This window comes from Rousettus aegyptiacus, unplaced genomic scaffold (genome assembly GCF_014176215.1).
Source record: "Rousettus aegyptiacus isolate mRouAeg1 unplaced genomic scaffold, mRouAeg1.p scaffold_m13_p_1, whole genome shotgun sequence".
NCBI classification, from domain to species: Eukaryota; Metazoa; Chordata; class Mammalia; order Chiroptera; family Pteropodidae; genus Rousettus; species Rousettus aegyptiacus.
Genome location: NW_023416284.1, coordinates 47,499,443 through 47,515,579, shown reverse-complemented (window position 1 = coordinate 47,515,579; position 16,137 = coordinate 47,499,443). Strand labels below are relative to the sequence as shown.

The 16,137-nt window shown below is 33.2% G+C and overlaps 1 protein-coding gene across 8 annotated transcripts in view; it reads right to left on the bottom strand.

The window, feature by feature from the left end:
• The window catches only part of LRRC7 (leucine rich repeat containing 7), a 440,527-nt gene that overhangs the window by 260,167 nt on the left and 164,223 nt on the right, over positions 1-16,137 (bottom strand). For all 8 annotated transcript variants that reach the window (XR_004955289.1, XM_016148942.2, XM_016148946.2 and 5 more), the window contains exon 3: positions 15,033-15,235. Coding sequence is in view for 7 of the 8 variants with exons in the window: in XM_016148942.2 (XP_016004428.1) it covers positions 15,033-15,235 (203 nt within the window). In the remaining variant the exon portion in view is untranslated. The remainder of the gene's footprint in view (positions 1-15,032; positions 15,236-16,137) is intronic.

The window sequence follows — 16,137 nt, the reverse complement described above, 5'->3', positions numbered from 1 at the left end:
TAGAGAGAAAAGAAAGATCAAGAAGCTCTCTCTTCCTTTTCCCTGAAGTTGTTATTGTAAAAGTCACAAATGAAATTTTATCGCCCAGTCTAGTAGATTTCTGATTTTTTCCTTACTTGGCCTTCCTATTGCATTTGACACCGTCACCACTCTCTCCTTAGAACGCTCCACCTCCTCGGTTTCTGTGACTCTGTTCTGTCGGTTAGCATCCCCCACACCCTGTCCTGTGAACCTAGGCCCTGCTCTATTTTCCTGTGAGTTTGAACTTTTCTGTGGGCTGGTGGTGCTTCACTGGCAATGATAGAAGCAGCCACTATTAATGCTGACACATAAATTCACGTGGTGAACATATATTACAAGCTTTTATGTAGTCAATTCTTTATTATTTAGAACAAATAAAGAGAACCTTTATTCCTATTAAAGACTACTGACAGACAGAAAAGAGACAATTAAGGGCCATGGGAGTTAAATTCAACATAATTAACCTTTAATATCACTTCTAAAAAAAAGAGAACAAGCCTTTAATTTATCCACTTAAAATTTAAACAAAACAAAACAAAAAAAACTCTCTAGGCAATAAACATCCCCCCCTACACACACACACACACACACACACACACACACACACACACGCACGCACATGCCAAAGTGAAAAACAACAACAAAAGGCTACACCATTACCAGGAAATCAAAAAGCAATAAACAGGTTCTAAAGAGAAAAAAAAAAGCACGTTGGTATTTCCTCTAATCTCTGATTAAGATTTAACTCATTTATTGCTGCTTGGGGTTCATTACAAAAAAGAGCAAATTATCTCTTTCTATAAGAAAGATAAATACCTCAAGGATTTTGTGAAAAATTAATTTTCACGTAAATTTTAGAAGAATACATATCTGCAAAAGACTGTCTCTTTTTATATCACTATTAATTTAGAAAAGAAAAAATAACCTCCTTTCTGTAAAGTGGGATTATCCTTTCTCATTTTATAGAAAAATGTCAACTTTTTAATGTTCCTTACAGTACTGCAGCTCGTAACAATTGGCAATGTTTGTTGAAGGTTTTGTGTTTTGCCAGGCCCCATATTCACACTTCACAGACATTATGTTATTTAATCTATAACAACGAAGAAGAATTACCACAAAGTCAATAGGTGATGTAAATAAGTGCAGGTAAAAGAAACCTGCAAGGTGGACGTTATCTTCTAAATAGGGGAGAAACAGAGACTGAGAACCTTTTCCAAACTAGGTTGAGGTTCAAATTCAAATCTGCCTGATTTTAAAGTTCTACTGCTTTCCACTACACCAGACATTTCATGTCTAATTGCTTTTCACCTCAGCAACTAAAGGTTCTAGCGGGATTTTGGAGCTGACCTTTAAAGTTAAATAATACTAGCTAGCAGGCAATAAGTGTAAATTTACATTATTCATATCCTTTGCTTCTCTTCATTTCTATCCTTACCTGAGGAACTGTTCATTATCTCTGAAGTTTAGAATAGGGTCTGTTAAACTTCTACCAGAGTTCCTCTATCAGCAGAACAGAGTGCAAATTTTTTTCTTTTAGCCTTGCAATTCAGATGAATTTTGCATTTGATTCCATAACATATTAATGTTTCTCTCTTAGGAATCTTTTAATTAATTTTCATTCTTAAAAAATGTACTGCATGGATGCTATAGTAGATTCTAATTCACAGCCTCATATGTCTATACTAATTTAGGAAGCAAATGTTTACATGGTGGTTTTTACGTGTGACTACAAGCCAGTTCTCTGGAAGGTCAACCTTGTAATCACACTGAAACAATCTCATGCTCCTATAAAGAGTTGAGAATGGCCTGGAGTCGCTGGTCAAGAATTGAATCTTGAAGTGTTTCTAAATCAAAGAAAGCATTCTATTCATGCAGACTCACTTGTAGAATGAAATCAACTTTTAGGGAATTTATTTCTAGAGTTTAGTAATAAATACTATAGAGACATTAAACTTGAATTTCTCTAGAAATTTAGAGTAGCTACATAGAAAACCAAACAAATAAAAAATGAAGCAACTTCAGAAAAAAAATTTATACTCTAGAGAAATAATCCTCCATCAGTTCCCTAAAGGCTGATTTCATTCTACAAGTGAGTCTAAATTGCTGCATTAGTAGAATGCACTCTGATTTAGAACTACTTCACCTACTAGGGAGTGAGCCAGGAAATAAATAACATTAAAACAGGTAATAATTAGTTAACTAGTATTAAAGGAACTATTTAAAAGAGAGAGCAAATATTGACCCACCTATATAAATTTACATTTTAACTCTTTATGTTATTTAATTCGCTTAAATGATACCTTGTAATTTACTTGAACATTGGACATTTACATTTATCAGTGTGTCTTATGGACCATTTTCAAAAGGAAGTACTCTGATTGGTCAGATTCGGTCAGATCTACCAAAAAGTTAACCCTGGTGTTTTTTTAGTTGCAGCTCAATTCTCTTTCTTTTTCTTTCTTTCAAATTAATTTTTATTTTGAATAAGCATTATATCAATTCTTTGTCCTCTTATTCACACTCCACAATCTCTCTTCTACAGGTAGCTGCTTTCAACTTTTTTAGCTATTATTTCTTGTATTTTCTTCTGTATTTTCAGAAAATATACATGTATGTGTACTTCTTATTTTATCAATTATAGATACTACATTTTTATTTCATATCACGGCAGGTTAAAAATCATACTATTTCTCATTACCACAACCATTCCTTCTTTTACTCATCTCATCTTTCTGATATATTCATTTTTTTTTGTTATATCAGTAGTTAATGCTGATATTAATGTTTATTTATACACTGTGTTTGTTTCTTACTCTTAAATTTTTTTTTCTGGAAGTTGCTTTATTTTTATTTGCTTTGTTTTCTATATATGTATCCTTAAATTTTTTTTCCAAATGCTCAAATATCTCTGTCAATGTCCAGCAATTATATCTCCAAATTCAAAAGAGTGTCAGATAAATTGCTAGATTCACCGTTTACTCTAGAGGAATTTGCTCTTGTACTTTGTGTAGCTGGCTCCAGTCTGGGCAGATTGCTCTCTCAGTGTGATGCCAACATGGCTTCCATAGATATTTACCTGCTACCCTGCTGAACTGGTCTCTCGTTTCCTGGTTCCATGTCTTGGTCTTTTGGTTTATTCCACATTCTCTAGTAGAAACTGGGCAGTCATCTGAGACTCATTTTGTTTCTTCCTCCCAAATCAAGATATCAAAAATATGACTTTTACCTCCCTAAAAGCCTTTCCAATCTGTGTCCATTGTTCCATTCTCAGGGCTGCTACCCTGGGCTAGGCTGTCATCCTTTCACAGATTTCTACTGGTCTTCTTTCCTCTGGATTTGCCCTTTTATGTCTATCTTTAGTGCAGCTAGAACTATCTTTCTAAAATACATATATGTTCTTGCTGCTACCCAGATAAACATTTAAGTGAATTTACACATACTCCAGATAAAATTCAAACTTTCTATCTTAGTAAGGAAGGTCTTTATAATTTCTCCAGGGTCATTTCTCCTATGGTCACTCCTGTACTATGTATTTAAGCAATACTTAACTTCTTTCAGTTTTTAATTATGTTTTATTTGCACTCTCTCTGGAAACTGCACACTTCTTCTAGTGAATTCTTACTAATCCTTAAGTATTAGTTGCAATAAAATTTCTCAAGGAGGATGCTCTGTTGAATGTTTTCAAAACACCTATTGCTTCCCCTCCTATTGTAAAAGACAGCATACCTGATGCAATTACTTGTTTAGTATCTGTCTTTCATGCTAACGAGTATATAAGTCTGTTCAATCACTGTTTTCCCAGTGACTAGCAAAGTCTTTGGATATGGTAGATACTTTTTTTTTTTTTATGAAAAGATTAACGAATGTAAATATTGGGCTGCAAATTCAGTTTCCTATAGGACCTAGATAGGAACTTCAATGTTTGGCCTGGGGGGGATCTATGGCCTGGGGGGAATCTATTGCAAAATAGAGTGGCTCCATCAAGAGTGCAGTGATATTCTGTTGCACCTAATTGTTACCATTTGGGCATATGGATCCACCAGATTTTTCTCTTTTTTTCTTTTTTCTTTTCTTTTTTTAAGAGAAATCAGGAATCTAGACATTTTTTTTTGTAAAATATATTTTATAAATTGGCTACTAATTCATTTTGTTAAAATTGGGAGGCCAAACAAAACATAGCTGCTTGTTTCTATTCTGTGTAGAAAAGATATATTCGTATTGCCAGTCCTGAGCTCATGAAGCTCAGTTTAAGGTCACACTATCTTCTGGTGATTTTGTGAGAAAGCTTGGCAAAGTATCTCATATTTTGCATCTAAAACAGATTTTGTCATTTTTCCATATACAATAGCTTCTTTCGATATATGTTTTTAATACTATCATTTTCTCAGTTGTCCAGGATAAAAATTTTATCATCCTTAATTTCCTCTTGTTCATCCCAAGCCTGGTCAAATGCTAAATTCTAGAAGGTCTGCCATCAGATTAGTAAAGTAAAAGGAATATGGAATTTGGAGTAATTTAGGCCTAAATTTGTATTCTAAGGATTGTGTCATTTTCTAATATTTGGTAAATATTTTAGCCTCAACATAAAAAGTCTCTCTTTGAGAAGCATTCACTGTCCTCTCAATCTAAAGTAGTCTCCCAGCAATTCCTCTGCTTTATTTTCATCATGACACTTGAGATTACCTAACATTTTCTTTTAAAAAAATTTTTTTATTTTTATTTTTGCAGCAATGTAGATTTTGCTCAATAATTTTTCTCTAGCACCTAAAATATTTGTCTACATTAATTGCATTCAAGAAATGTTTATTGAATGAACAAACAAAGCAATGGATATATTTTACCTAAAATTTGTTTTTTTATACCATTTCTCAAAAAATTGACAGTAAAAGTCAACAAATAAGTTTTCAATCTCATTGAAATCAGTTTTCAACTAGATATGATATTTGGGTTAAGATCAGCAGTAAATGATGGGATGAGTTAAGTCTTTGGTTGGAAGATAAAACAATCCAAAAAATGACTGGGGCATGAAAGAAGTCCCAGTATCTCACCAAAAGACATAATCAAGAGTTGTTGATACTATAAACTTTTGGAACAATAAAAAATATTAAACAAAACTAAAAAATTGGAATAAGAAAAAAAATCTAAAAGTTTCCATATATTATTTTTTTTACAAATTTGTCTTTCATCTCACTTTTCCTTGGGCCCCCAGAAGGTCAATTTACATTATTAATTTATTGAAAAAAATTGCATTTGCATGCCAAAATAATTGCAATAAAGTATAGATTTGGAGGAAGATGCTTCAGGCAAGAGATTAAACAGAGTTAAATTTTGATTATGCATCACTCATGTAACAGTTTTATTTTGAATATGGTTTTATATAGTCAGATATATTCTATACCTTTGACACCAGAGGACAGAACAATGTATCCTGAATATTTTTGAGGACGTGACAAAGTTGAAAAAAGTCTTTTTTTTTTTTTTACCATTATTTAAATCTTAGGAGAGCACTTGATAGACATATGTTGGTTTACTTACAGAAAATGCCAAGATTATTGACAATTCCATGTTTCTGGAAGACAAACACTTAAGGAACTAGCTAGTAATGTGAACTTAAAAATTTGAGGTAATTTTATTGAACAAGTGGCAGTTTTTATGTTCTACATTTGTAGACTTTGGCCATCTTTAATCTAAAGCAAACCTGTTTCATATTTCATATTTCTCAATCATGACAATTGTTTAATCAGAAACTATGATGATACAAGTAGTTTCTTTCATTTTAAAAGATTCCTTTTGAGTAAAAGAAGACAATAATCAATGCTCATTCAAGTTTCGATAAACTGAAATCACAATTATAAATTAGCATATTAAAATTTTTTGCCCTAAAATAGTCTTCTATGGCTCCTCTGATCTTATTAAAATTAAAACCTCTCACAAAGAAAACAAGTGCTTTGATTTCAAATAATTTTATTTAAAGGTCTAAAAAAAATGGCCTCAGTCTCCTGAATACTAAATAGCAAATCTCAGTGAATTACAAGAAGAAAGAATCAATACAAGTGAAGGTACGTGATATACAGAATATTAGAGTACATTTTTTTGTTTGTTTGTGCAGCACCCATTCCCCCTTTTTGCATTAGAACCTTAATTTTCCTTTTGAGGGCATCCCTCGTTGTATATTATTTTGGGAGACATCTCAAATTTAAATCAAATAAATATCATAGTTACATAGGGGTGTGTGAATGTTCCATTCCCCGTAAGAGCAGCAGTGCGTGGCCCATACCATCACTGTGCTGTGCATTCTGTGTGGTCATTCGGAGCTCTCCTGGTTCCTACCTTTTTCCCATGTAAAGTTTTCAGGCTCCTATTACTTTTATGAACCCAGATATATTTCCAATAAATGTTCATCTTTACCTAAAATGGTCAGTTGGTTGTTATAGACTACAATTGAAATAAAAAACTAACAATTATAAATCCATAGCTATTTGTTTACCAATTAAAATTTTTTTGATTGTAGTGTTGTCTAAATTTATATTAAAGAAGCAAATCAGGTTTATTAAAAATATGCCCTTTCTTATCAAGCCATTTCTCTTAAGCCAAGAGTTATATATCATTTTGCTGTTTTTATAGTGCTTCCATAAACTTTATATTTATTGATCCTCACTGAAGTCTTAAGAGATGGGCAGGAAAAAAATTGTTAGCAAGTACTATATATGAAAAAGCTAAGTTTCAAAGAGGTTAAATATGTCTGAAGTCACATGATTGACTGTTAGAACTTGTGTTAAACCTGGGCGCTCTTTCTCCAGAACTCCTTACATTGTTCTGTAGTACTTCTGTGATAATAACCAGTAACCACAGTCACTAAACTGTTTGTCAGAACACTTCCTTCTATTGTTTATCATTTTTTTTTCTATTTAAAAAAATCTGAAATGAGCGAACATTAAGTTTAAAAAGAATTTTGGAGGACTTATTTCCTCCTCTGCCCCCATACATGTCAAAAGACTTTTCATGACATCCCTTCTTGGACTGCTTCTAGAGTCAGAGAAAACATTCCTTTGTTTAAGAAAATATTATGTGGCAGCTATAATTTATATGGATAAAGTACTCAGAGTCTGAGAGTACGGGAGAAAAATTTATTAGGTAATAAATTGTGAGGGAGCTACAAAAATTATCTTGCTTCACCTCAACCCCCAGAATCAGTATCAAAAATTAAAAATAGAATAAAATAAATAAAGCACCATTAAGTGAGAGAGTTTTATTTTCTGTGTCTTATGCAGATATGCTCCACCTTTTCCCATTCTTCCTCACCTCTGGCCACTGTCAAAGGCCTTACTCTTTGTAGAATAAACACCATAGCGGAGAGAGCTATTTACAGTAACAATAAAGTATTTAGAGAGTATCTTAATGGTGCTTAACACAATTGAATATAAGGGGAATAAGTCATGATGGTGGTGGGTGTTGTTATTTTGTATAAGATAAAGGGGTAAAACTTTTCTGGTAAGGTGTTTTTGAGCAGAGACCTGAAAAAAATGAAGGAGCAGGCCATGTTGAAGAGCAAAGCTGTCAGAGGAAAGAGCAGGGGCCAAGTGTATGAGCTGAGAGTTTGCCTAGCTTTAATGTAAAGGCTCAATGCAAACAGCTCCCACACGTTGTTATAGCCCATTTGCTGGTCATTAACTTGGAGCTTCATTTCACCTGCTGGCTGCTGGCATGATTCAGGTGCATTTTTGTTGCTCATTTATTTTCTGAAGAATCAATGAAGATTTTTCCTATTCACGGTCCAGTGACTGGAGGCAGGTCATGACAAAATTTTCACCAGTCTAAAACAACTCTCTTTGATAAATTCCTGAATACTTCTTATTGGATGATCAATGTTTCAGCTACATGCCCCCGCATGAGTGGCAACAGGCAGGACTGAGCACCATGCAACCGTTTTTTGTAGCCCTTGCTTGGCACTTGGCTTCCCAATGTTTGTTATCTTCCTGGGAGAAATAACTGTAAATATGAAGGCCATTTTTTCTTGCTTCTTTCAGCTTACTGAGCATATTCTATATTAGATGTAACATTGTTAAAAATATACTTTCATTTTTATTATATATATTTAAGAAAAACATAATAAACTTATAAAATAAATACATACTTATAAAATATATATATTTATAAAATTAAATTTCAAGAATTAATTAAAAACAACATACTGGAACTAACTTGGTACTGGAGCTTAAGTTCGTGTTTGCTATGGACTACACAGACTCAAATGGATAAATTTGTATTGAGAAAACAGTTACGCATGTGTTATAGAAAAATAACATTTTTAAGCAATATGTCTGCATTTCAAAGAGTGTTGTATCCTATTTTTTAAAAGCGATATATGGTATATCCATATAAATGAATATTCTTTGGCTATAAAAAGAAATAAAGTATTAATACATGCTACAGCATGGTTGAACTTTAAAAATATGCTCAGTGAAAGAAGCCAGTCATGAATTATCCTATGTCATATGATTCTTTTGTGAAATGTTTGAAATAGGCAAAGAGATTGGAGAAAGAGATTCCCAGGAGCAAGGGGAAGCAGAGAATGTGTATACTGTGTTATGTGGGGAAGTTACTAAAATTTTCTAGAATTAGACAATGGTGACGGTTGTATAATTCTGTGAATATAATGAAACCACTGAATTTTACACTTTGTACGGCTAAATTTGATGGTATGTAAAATGTATCTCAATAAAACTGCTATTTTAAAAAGAGAGAGTATAAGTTTAATGTCTGTCATTTCTTGCGAAGTATCATTTATTTGGCATTTATGAGTGTTTTCCACATTTGTCTGTTAAAATGTTTTTACAATAAAATAATAAAAGTCTTATATGAGATTTTTAAAATGTTTATTTAGGAAGAGAAGGAGAATGTTAGTTCCCACATTTTGCTAGATTTCAAATCCAGAAGTGTGGGATCTACCGATCTGGGTCATACTGAGGTTAAACCAAAGCCCAAAGAGAGACATTATCAATGTGCCTCCAGAAAATGAGCAACTTTTAAGAACACATAGTTTAACATTCAAATTAATATTTGTTTCTTGCTTTCCTGCCTATTATTTAGAAAATATCTGTACAACCCCCCTACATCTTATTTGTTTCATGTTCCTCTGAGTGTTTTATGACACTCTGATAGGAAGCTAAGACCTTGCCTTCCTCATATATAAAACAAACAATTCATTTGAGGTCTTTACAAGTGAAATGCTCATGACCTTAAATTTCAAATGTCTTGGAAGATTGGAAATATCCATAATTAGCTTTGAAAGTGCTTCGTAGTAAGGGCTATATCCTTTTCTTCCATTCATTATTAGCAAATAGGTTTTTGTATGCTATAGAGCCTAGATAAAAATTAGTTGAAATGTCAGACTTTTCTTCCACAGAGACTTCAGCTTCATGAGTACAATAAAATTTTCAAAATTTATCTCTGTATACAAAGTTGCCATGACCACTGGGGAAAGCAGTAACTTCCAGCAAGTTACTAAGATGGATCTGTACTATCATTTTGCTTTTTAAAGTTTAACATTTATTTCTCTGCAATTTTCTTCTTTTCTAAGGGACATTACCTTGTCTCGTGTTTTAATTCTCACTTCTAGGAGAATGACTCTTAACTCCAACTCAAGCCTCTCTCCTAAATTTTATTAGATTTTGTTTATTCCTTTGTTGGGTACTCACACTTGGATAAATATTTTAATTCGATAAACCAAGCTAATAACTAGAATGTGTCCAGAGGAAAGCAACCAAAATGGTGAAGCATCTATAAAGCATATCCTTGAAAATTGTCAAAGAAACTTGGAAACTAGTCCTGGAAAAAAGAACTCAAAGGCAATATATATGAAGTCTTTTAAAATATTTCAAGTATCAAGTTTGTAATGTCAGAAGTATAATTCCTCATCCATAGAAAGCATGCCTTAATCATCTATCACCCTGAGTGTGTAGCAAAGTGTCAGATGCACAGATAACAGATGGTCGTAGAGAAACATCATTGACAAATTATAGAATTTTCTAATAACCAGAACTTTCCAGTAATAATACAGCGATCTGCTTTTTAAGTTAGTGATTTCTTCTATTAATAGAAATGTGCATGAAGAGGTTAGCTGACTGTTGCAAAATAATTAATAAGCAGATGTTTCTGTTCTGGGAGGGAAGTTCAAGTAGTTGTTAGCTACAGGCTGCTAAAGAGCAGCAGACCAGCAAATTAGATGTCCATGGGTCGCAAAGCAAAGCTGTTCAGTCATCTGCTGTTGTTTTGACTTGTTATGACAGCACAACCTATTCTATCCTAACTAATGAATGGTCTTCGGGAGTAGCTTTGGATAGAATGTGGCCTGAGAGAAGTAAAATATTCTGGCTTGGATTTACTTATTAGTAATAGTGAGGGCTAAATACAGTAATCTCCAAGGTTGCATCTACTCAAAAATGATGAAACAGTGTGATTCCGCATATCAAGAAAATTCTCTAGGCATTATCACAATTGTGTTGGTGTAGCTGTTAAGGTCAAAAACCTTTCACCCATTACAGGCAGCAGATTGTTTTCCTAGAAGCTCTCTTTGGAGATTTCAGATAGAGATGAAGTCATGCCACAACATTTTTTTTATTGGAGAGTCAATACCTAGAATTACCTTGAGAGGTTATAAAATCTTACTTTTGTTGGACTCAGGGTAATTAATGTCGATTTTTTTTCATCTGTTATAGGACAACAGTGAATATCAATTATTAAATATTTTTCTATTCTCTATCATCTATCATCTATCTAATTTATTATCTATCTACCTATCTACCTATCATCTATCTCTCTATCTTCTATCTGTCTGTCTATCATCTATCATCTATCTATCTATCTATCTATCTATCTATCTATCTATCTATCATCTATCATCTATCTCATCTATTATCTATCTAGAAATCATCTATCGAACCACAGGAAGTGAGTGTTATTATTTTCCCAGTTTAGCTAATGAAGATATTGAGGCTTCCAAAATAAAATACCTTCCCAATCAAATAGCAGTGCTATGATTTGATCCTAGGTTTGTCTGGGTCCAAAACTCAGGTTCTTAATCTCTAAATGTTTATTTTAAATAGAGAAAACTTTTAAAGTATGGTGCCTTAGGTTTAGTCCCATCCTCTTTCACATATGTTTAAATGGACCGTCTCTACTAAATTCACTCTCCATGTCTTTCAATTTTATCACATATTGGCTTTTTCAAAATTATTTTTCTCATTTTAAAAGTTCCTCTTCAGTTTCAGGAAGTTCCTCTATGGTTTTCATTGTTTTTCACATTTGCATTCCCATGCTACTGTATATATAACAGACACCTGCTATGGTCTATTACTCTGTCTAAAAATTTAAGTTCCCAATTCAAAATAACAGGCAAAAGAGTATAAAATTATAAGTTGTGCCGGTTTCTATCACTGTCTGAAAGGCATGTGATTTTGTATTTTTATCTTTTATGACAGAAAATTAAGCACACAGATTGAACTATTCCTCCATCAAAACACTTTTTGTTCTTTCATATCTATTTTTGCATCTTTTTTTGACACATTCTTGACATATCTTTTCCTAGTGCCATTAACCTTGACTTTGTTCTCTACCTGTTGTATAACATCTTACAGTAGGGAGTCATGGCCAATTAGAATATGCTCAGTATAAAATATCAGAAGGAATGAAAACACTTATAAAAGGTGTTCTGCCATAATGTAATATCGAGAATACAAAAGGCTACTTCATTACTCCAAAAATCCAAAATCACAATGGCAACTATGCTAGAGAAATACAAAGAATGAAATAAGATGGCAGACCAAAAAAAAAAAAAAAATGTTATTTAATCTGACTTTAAAGATTTAAATCTCTGAAGGACTTAACACTTTACCTACATGTCCTTAAAAATTTTATACATTGTCTTCTGTTAAAAGCAAAATTTCCTCATGAAATGATTTTATAATATTTTATGTGTAGTGTCCATCGTGATAATCTCCCCAACAGTTCTTCCACCCATTCCTATTGTGTTGCTGCCAACAACCTCACCTCCATAGACGTGGGCCATCATTGTTTAACCCAATCAAAATGATCCCATTTTTCTTACCATAGCGAAGGGATTGGAATAGCAATGAACATGTGAAACAATTAAGGTATGAGACCTAAAAATGAATTAGTTGAGGGATTCTGCGGGAGACACTTCCATGTCCTTCTCATAAAAAGAGTAAGTTTCCAAAGCCAGATATTTGTCTTTTTGGATGCTATGCAAGTGAACTCTAACTGTTGCAGGCAGTGTGCCACCATGGGAGAAGCCAGCTTCAGACAAAAGTTGATCCCACACAAGATGAATAAAAACATATCAACTTTGGAGGCTTTCCTGAGATGGATCTTCCACTTATGTGAGATAATCAATACTATTTCTTGTTTAAGTTAGTTTGGAGTGGGTTTTCTGTTACTCGAAGCACACATGATAAAGCCAATTGATGCATCATTTCTTTTATTTCTTAATTTCCTGTTTTTCTAAAAAAGCACAAATATAGCAGTGTACTATTATAATATATCTTGATGTCAAATAATTCAGATCATAGCTTAATATCAGATACTTCGGAAGAAACAAACTCACAAGGCTGTTTAATAAAAGTGAAAAAATAATTTTGGGACTCATAGAAATGTTGAAAGATCTTTGAAATACATAAAAGTGTATTACTAATACATAAAAAGATGATTTCTTAATATAATGCATTGGGAAAAATATATCTGATACATTGAGAAGGTCTTTGGTTCATTTGAATTATTTACATTTATTGTCAATGCTCTCCTATTTAAGCTCCTAGTAACTGACTTGATGTATAGAACTCTCTAATGGCTTAATCTGCCTAATAAATGCATTTAAGTCAAACAATGGTGCATAACTCTCAAAACTCTTCATAATCTGGCTCCTCTACTTTCTGTACTCTGCCTACATATGGTAGGAACTCACCCACATGCACTTTCAGGTCCAGACTTGTCACAGCTCTGCATCCCTCTTCTCTTCCTTTATATCTGTGCTTTTTGGTCAGGTCCTCCCCACACCCCTTCAAGAATGCAACTCCTCTATACATAAGCTCTGCCACGGTATTTGGCTCTTTGGCTCTGGTTATACACTACTGTACATTTACTTCAAATGCTTCCGTTTCTCTGTAATTGGGTTGTTAGATCACTGAGAGCAGTAATTGACATCTATTTCTCTTATCACCTCACCCCCACCCCAACTACCCAAAGCCAAAAATACTGTGTAGCTGATATTAAATAAATATCGCTTGATTAATTAACCATGTTTTTACTATTTGTTTTACAGAACCTGTCACATGGATCTAGAAAAAGATTTTAAATGAATAATGGGCCTAGAGCTGTCAGATTTAGCAAATAAAAATATAGGATGTCCAGTTAAATTTAAATTTCAGATAAATAACAAACTCCTTTTTTTTAGTATAAGCATATCCAATGACCTATTTGGAGCATGATTGTACTAAAAAATGTCTACTTTTTAGTTTAAAATTCAAACGTCACTGGATGTCCTTTATTTTATCTGGAAATGCGAGATTGGCCTACCCTACAAAAATACATGTGCTTATTTTTCTGAATTGGAGCTAAATGACACATTTATAAATTGCTTACCCTTATATAGTTTTGCTAATCAAGTCCCATAGTACACGAAGTTCTCTGCATTGTTCCACCAGGCAGTGACAACAAATAAATTGAGTAACCATTATGTGGAAGTCATCATACATGCTTGTGAATGGGGAGGCAAAGATAAATAAGATGTAATTTCTGTTCTCAAGCAGTTCATAATCCGGTGGAAGAGATAGCCCATTTCAGTCTAGCCTCTACTTCACATGCAATTCAGATGATTATATGGCCAAAATTGTTTTTATGTCTGATTGAGACCACCTGAGAAAAGATCTAAAATGACACTGTATACTTAGGTTGTCAAAAATGAAGTATATTGATTTTGAAGTACACATTAAATAGTTTCTGCCTCTGAGGTATTTATAAACACTATAATTAATAACTTTAAATGAAAATAATTATTAAAATTTGTTTTGATCAGAACGTTAGAGTTTGATAATGAAGTTAGTTGTATTAGGGAAAATTCTTTTTCTAGTTCCTGGATATTTAATATGCTCTTTATTTAGCATAAACAATGAAAATGCATTGCATAACATTTTTTCCCCTCTGAGCCATTGTGCAAATCTTTCACAGATAATGCCATTCTGATTACTTAGTCTGAGTCACTTATTTAGGTGATTATTATGATCCAGTAGTTTAGATTTGGAACCTCTCTGCTGTGTGATCTTAGTCTGCTTTAGCTAATCTCTTATCATCCACTCTTTTCTGCAACGAAGAACACCACCACCACCACCACAGGAAACGATGTTATAATCACTCTGTGTGTGTGTGAGTGTGTGTGCGTGTGCGCGCTCGCATGCAAGCATGCACACACATGCCAAGTTTGAAATTAGTTAAAAATTTTTGCTTCATTGTATTTATTAATTGTACTCCATATAAATTCAATGTTTTTCAATAATCAAAGATTTTTCATAATAGTATTAACTGCATGTGGCGTGTGTGTGTGTGTGTGTGTGTGTGTGTAAAAGTATTTCTTAGACTTAGGTTTTAAAACAATGTTATCAACATACGACTTTCAGTTCCGAAAGTGTCATATTTTTCCTTTCTTTTTTTAAACATAAACTGTTGAGTTCAACCCACCAATCAGTATTTTCTTGGAAGACATTTTAAATTAAAATAACAAGGCATAATCCATAAAATGATGACTTCCATAGATTTCAATTGGTTATTAACATATTACCTGAAATTACAAATGGAGTGGAATATTGAGGGAAGTTATACCAATTTGAATGGTTTGTCAGTTACCAAGACAGAGAGCCATAGTTAGTATTATCGATATGCCAAGTTTTCAGAAATTATGAAATACTCATTTACAAGGTATATTTTAGGTTGTCAAAAATTACCTTGGGTAGCTCTTCAATTTGATTGGCATCTAGATAAAGCTCCTCTAATGTCCGTTCAAAGTTAAAGACCTCTTTTGGCACCTGCTGAAGGCTGCAGTGAGAGTAATCTAAAACTGAGATGATTTCTTCTTCACCTCGGAAACATCGGCACGGCACTAGACGGCCGATTATTTTCCGTTTGGTGGTCATCTCCAGGCACTGCACTAGAAATAAAAAAAAAAGAAAAAAAATACAATTGCTTAATCAACTGCCTTTAGAGGGAATTTTTGTAATAGTTGAAACTTAGAAATTTAATGTTGGCATATATTTTATAATTACATAATACTTTAAAGTTTATATTGGATATGCACATGCATTATATCATTTAATTCTTAAACAGTCCTACAGGTATATGAGAAAGGTTTTACTCCCATTTAACAAATAAAGAAATGGATTTAGAGAGGTTAAGAGACTTCCCATCACACAGTTTGGAATGGCAGAACTGGGCCAGAATACAATCCTGGCTCAGTGCAATGCTATTATTATGCTTGCACTCTCACTTGAAACATGGATCTATTAATATATTTTTAATTTTACACAAATTACAGTGCAGAACAGAAACCTTCAGAATTTGTTGGAAAAAAAAATACTTTTCTCCTATTTCTGTGAAAATATTCAAGTTTCACCCCTAAAGTTTCTGATATCTTCTTTTTGACCCACAGATTCATTCCTTCAGTCAGCATGTGAATAACTACCTTGTTCTAGGCACTAATCTACTAATCTAGGTACTGGTACAGAGTGATGAATGGAACAAATTCTGTTTTCAAGGCTCTTATATTATATTGGAGTTATAGATTAGAGTTGCATTGGTAATATGCTTCATTACCAATGAGGTACCAATGAGGCCATTCACTGCCAATGAGGGCCTATCTCTATGAATCCTATGATTTTAACAGGAGAAAATAATTTGTAATCATGGTAGAAACCTCTGACATCCTCGATGTGTCTTTCTCTAAGTTAAACTGACTAAATGTCATGAAAGTGTGTACAAAATTGTATCACAGCACCTATAATACTTTATTAAATTTTCATGTCATTCTTTTTGTAGACGGTAGCTTCTTGAGGG